The sequence below is a fragment of the Penaeus japonicus genome, unplaced genomic scaffold (genome assembly GCF_977035675.1).
Source record: "Penaeus japonicus unplaced genomic scaffold, GWHDUDI00000001_assembly GWHDUDI00000022, whole genome shotgun sequence".
Taxonomy (NCBI): Eukaryota; Metazoa; Arthropoda; class Malacostraca; order Decapoda; family Penaeidae; genus Penaeus; species Penaeus japonicus.
Genome location: NW_028234424.1, coordinates 4,376,509 through 4,381,508, shown reverse-complemented (window position 1 = coordinate 4,381,508; position 5,000 = coordinate 4,376,509). Strand labels below are relative to the sequence as shown.

Here is a 5,000-nt window from a genome sequence, read left to right as displayed (position 1 = left end):
ATCTGAAACCTTATAGGTCAACAAAATTTAATTGTCAGAAGTAATCACTTGCCAGAAAATATATAAATAATACAAAACAAATGAACTGCAATGACTTAAAGTAATCAACTATCCCATTAAATCAAAATATTCAAATGTGCATTTCAAAAAGTCACAGACAAATCGATAATACAGACAAACAATAAGAAAAAATAAAATAAAATAAAACATAGAAGTAAATAAATGATCAGGCTATAATGTGAAATAGGTACATACACTTTATTCAGTTCCTCTCTTTTGATGCGCATCAATGTCAATATACTATATCTGTACCATGCAATGGCATATACACTATTTTCTAAAATTCTTTCTATTATCTATCAAAGCCTTTGCATGATTCAAACATGCTCTCCGTAACAATATGTTCATGCTGGATGCACTAGTGATATAACCTAACATCTCTTTGACTCTATATGAGGAAGTCTGTCCATGGAACATGAGATTTTGAGGCTACATTGAGCATGTGAACCAAGTACATAACTCCTTATTTATATTCTAGGCACATATTATAGGCAACTTTGTGTGAGTGAGTGTGAGTATGTGCTCACACCTTTATGTGGATATGGTTGGGTATGCAAACAAATCTGGTGCATAAACCTTGAGTCACCACTATGATCAATCCTTATTGGTCAAAAGAGAGGACATGGTCACAAAATCTATATCTTAACTCTTTGCTTCTGTATCGACCTCCATCAAAATACTCATGTTCCACTATGCCTACCATGTTGGTCTCGTTCCCTGAATTTCTTCTCCATATTGACAGCCCTGTCCTTAGCGCGACCAAGGATATCTGATTGCGGTAGAACCAAGAGGGACGGACTGCTCAGCATGTCATTTGTTTTGTTTCTTCTTAATATATTACTGCCTTTTAGAACATCAGAAATCCACAAGCTTGACTATGGTCTACAGGATTCATATCCAGGCACAAGTGTTAGTGAAAGATGCTGGCAGGTAGCCTTTGCTAATCCTGGTTGGATTTCTAAGATTTCTGAGATTCCAAGGTCAATACCTCTATTTTCTAGTGGATAAGGAATTGTTATGCTTTTGCAACAAGATATTTTAAACTTATTCATTCAATAATAAAAAAGGGATAGATAGATATAGAGAGAGAGAGAATGGATTTTAAATATTCTTAAATTTAGGATGAAAATACTAATGTTACTCTATGTTTGTCAGCAGTATTGTCACTGATACTGGATGCCTTTGAAACTTTCACTACAAAGCATTCAATTTAGTAATTTTCAATTACTCATAAAAATGAAATAGAAATGTCTTGTACTTCATAAAAATCTGTATCCATATCCTTAATCCTAATTATCAGTGAATTTAAGGTTAACAAAATTTTAATTAAACTACAGCTAAACCTTACTTTCCTTTCATTATTTAGTTTCCTTTTCTTCATGACATGGTCAGACCACTTTTCACATACAAATGAAATAACCTTAAGATAGAATATACTCATATCGTGAATTTCAAATCCACAATAACAAAAATCCTATCACCCGGACTTTTCTATACCAAAATATCAGGCATATTGTAGAATGGGGTGCAAGAGTTCAAAGGGCAGAAAGAAGCAGGAAGTAATTAGCACGGAAGGAAAAGTCAATAGAATATGGTCCTTCTCATTTCCATGACACACTCTGATCAAACTAGATATTTTCTTTAATCCAGAATGAAAACTGAGTTGTTGTTTTTAATTTCCTTTTTCTTTCCTTTTTGTAAAAAATATATGCTTATTTTCTATTACAATTTTGATTATCCACAATTTAAAATGATCTCATCAAATCAATTATAGATAAGAACTTATTGTCATTATAATAATTATGATCTGTCTATTGATCCAAATATATTCATGAAAAATGTCTAAAGCAATATGTAATTTCATAGACCAGATTTCAAGAGAGAAAAATAGGAGCCTCATTTAGAATAAACTTACAAGAAAATGTGGCATGCAACAAAATGAGCATACAAGATACTGTGCAACCCCTCAATTATGACATGATTTCAAGATCATAATTTCAAGATCAGAAATTGTGTTAGTTAGTTTTCCTGAGAGTATTTAGTCCATCTCCATGCCAAATAGGAAGCAGTGTTCACAGAGGTGAGGAAGACCATATTAACATCAAGAAGACAAGAATTAGCCAGAGAAGAGCTATTCAAAGGTGCAAACAACAACAGAGAGCAAATGTGAAAATACAAGAAATCATATACAAATTCTCCTGTCAAAAGTGATATCAGAATAAAAACAATAACCTTTCTCCATGGAAGGAAGGCATCAAACAAAAGGAGGAGAAAGCCAATAAGAGAAAGACAAGGAATTATAGTGATAACTCTTAGAGTAACAGAAAGGAAAAAGAATCACAATAATAACTCTGGGAGTAACAGAAATCAAAAAGAATCACAATCTACCACTGGGATGAAATATTAATCTTATGATATAATGTAAATCAGACAATTCAATAACCAATGCATAAAAATAAGATCTGTATTTGTATATCACAAACACTATAAGAAAAATACATATATCTCAGAGACAGAGTCTAAAATGGAAAAAGAGACAGAGGAAAAGAAAAGATATGAATACAACACCAAACTTCAAACATGTTATGCAAAAATACACAATACAGCAATAAACCTATCAATTAATGAGATGAATTCAAAAGGATGAATGCCAAAGAGCTGATGTAACGTTTTTACTGTTACTTGCTTATATGAATGATACTCCACCTAATATCACTATGAACTAAAAATAATTGTATATGAACAATCTACTATCATAAAACACAATAAAAAAATGTTTACTACTTTTGTGTGTGTGTCTGTATCACAACTGAATACAGTAATTAAGTGAGCACTTGTACTTGTACTTAAAAAAAAAATGATGATGATAACCACATTATTTTCATGATATCATTTGGGGATTATCTTTTAAGAAATCCTACAGAAGACCAACTGTACTGCATATGTAATAAACAAAAAAGAAAAAGAAACAAGTTAAAAGATCACTGATTCACAATTGTACATAAACTACAAATCATTGTCTAAGTTCTTACCATGCTTGTCCTTTTCCTTCATCTTCTTTTCCATCTCTCCCGCTTTATCCTTCACCTTCCCGAAGAATTCTGTGAGTCATCCCAACACCGTGCCCAAAATACCAGCAGGAAAGATGACAGTAGCAGGCCAGCCCAGAGCAGGAGTGGGAGAAAGGGAAGAGACGCACACAAGCAAACAATTTAGACAAGTGACATAAAAACCGACAAAGTAGGATTATTGAATGTTAGTAGGATGTATGTGTGAGAACACTGAAACAGAGGTGGATGGCAAAGTATGTGACAGCATTTGGAAGCCCTAGAGAAACAGGAAGTGTTATACTACCATTCACAACCAATATTTTTGTCAAATTACAAAATGAAAATCAAAGTTCACTCAGAAAGAAAACATCTTATTCCATCTTTCTTTTTACAGTCCCCCACGTGAAATTTACTGTATTAGACATGGACACAAAAATACCTCTACTCCACAGAGAAGCAGATCAGATCTATATAAAATATTTCATATTTTATAACCGACTTTCTTTTATTATTATTATCAAAAAAGAGAGAAAAAAAAGAAAAAATAATCCACCTATACACCATGACCACTCTTTTATCACACCTTTACTGAAAAAAAGAACAAAATAAAGAAAGAAAAGAAAAAATTACTAGTCTCTTGATTTATGATCCAATAAAGGCTAAACAATCTTTACACAATGTGTATATTCTCACACAAAGAAAAGCAACAATTCCATTTCAAAATACTTTCAATGACTTTTGTTAAAAGGATAAATATATATAAATTATTTCTACTAATCTAAGGCTAGTCAGAGATTTAAAATGATCCTTAGGCCAAAGTATTTCACTCACTTGAAGTTTCTAATAATAATGTTGCTTTTCCCCAACATTAATGTCACATGGTCTATACTGAATATGTAGCTACACACAATATTTTATCTGATTCGTCTCACTCCATTTAAAACATATCAGACAAGAACATTATAATTACCAAGTTTACCGATAAGAAAGGGAAAGAAAAACGATACACTCTGAGGGTTTCTATCAACACATCACCATTTCATTACTGTGTGCACATTACCAAGATGTGACATAAAAACCCTAGAAATTACAACCTACATTAAAGTACCCCATTCTTGAATATCAATGTAGATTATTTCCTGTGCCGTTCAGGAACATAAAAATGGAAGTGCAGGAAAATATGACTAATACAATGGTCATGCACAGAAAATATATCAGTGTGAGTATGTGTGCCTGTGCATAGAAGTGTGTAACTGTGTTAGCCTGCAGTGTTTGTGAGAGTGTGTGTGTGTGAGAGAGAGAGAGAGAGAGAGAGAGAGAGAGAGAGAGAGAGAGAGAGAGAGAGAGAGAGAGAGAGAGAGAGAGAGAGAGAGAGAGAGAGAGAGTGAGAGAGAGTGTGTGTGTGTGTGTGTGTGTGTGTGTGTGTGTGTGTGTGTGTGTGTGTGTGTGTGTGTGTGTGTGTGTGTGTGTGTGTGTGTGTGTGTGTGTGTGTGTGTGTGTGTGTATTGTGTATAATTGTGTGCCAGTACACCTGCCTGGTTTTGTATGTATGATCAAATGGAATCCTATGTTTTGTAAGGGCTGTTCCTAGAGGTGATGTTCAGGAAGGGTACAGATACTACATCACTGAGGATGAAGTTACCCTAAAATTTGATGTCTTCTATCAACTTTGGTAACTGTTTTCCTTAAACACCCTGTTCAGTCCCTAATACCTAAATAAATTCCTAACAATTTTTATGTTTAACCCATTTATGACAAATGACGCAATATCATGTCACTGAAATATTTCTTACACGATAGATGATATCCTATCACATCATGAAGTTTTGCCGTAAACAAAGCCTCTTTCTATCAACCTTGGAAAAGGATGGTTGAAAATCACTCAGAGAG

The 5,000-nt window shown here is 33.5% G+C and overlaps 1 protein-coding gene across 12 annotated transcripts in view; it reads right to left on the bottom strand.

The window, feature by feature from the left end:
- Nucleotides 1-5,000, bottom strand: part of Rbcn-3B (WD repeat-containing protein Rbcn-3B) — a 64,776-nt gene that overhangs the window by 26,736 nt on the left and 33,040 nt on the right. For 6 of the 12 annotated variants that reach the window (XM_043029962.2, XM_043029968.2, XM_086549330.1 and 3 more), the window contains one exon: nucleotides 3,093-3,161. The exons of 3 other annotated variants lie outside the window; for them this stretch is intronic. In XM_043029962.2, coding sequence (XP_042885896.2) covers nucleotides 3,093-3,161 — 69 coding nt within the window. Of the gene's footprint in view, nucleotides 1-760; nucleotides 830-3,092; nucleotides 3,162-5,000 lie in introns of all 12 variants that reach the window. 3 more of the 12 variants (XM_043029957.2, XM_043029960.2, XM_043029958.2) reach the window with 1 other exon arrangement.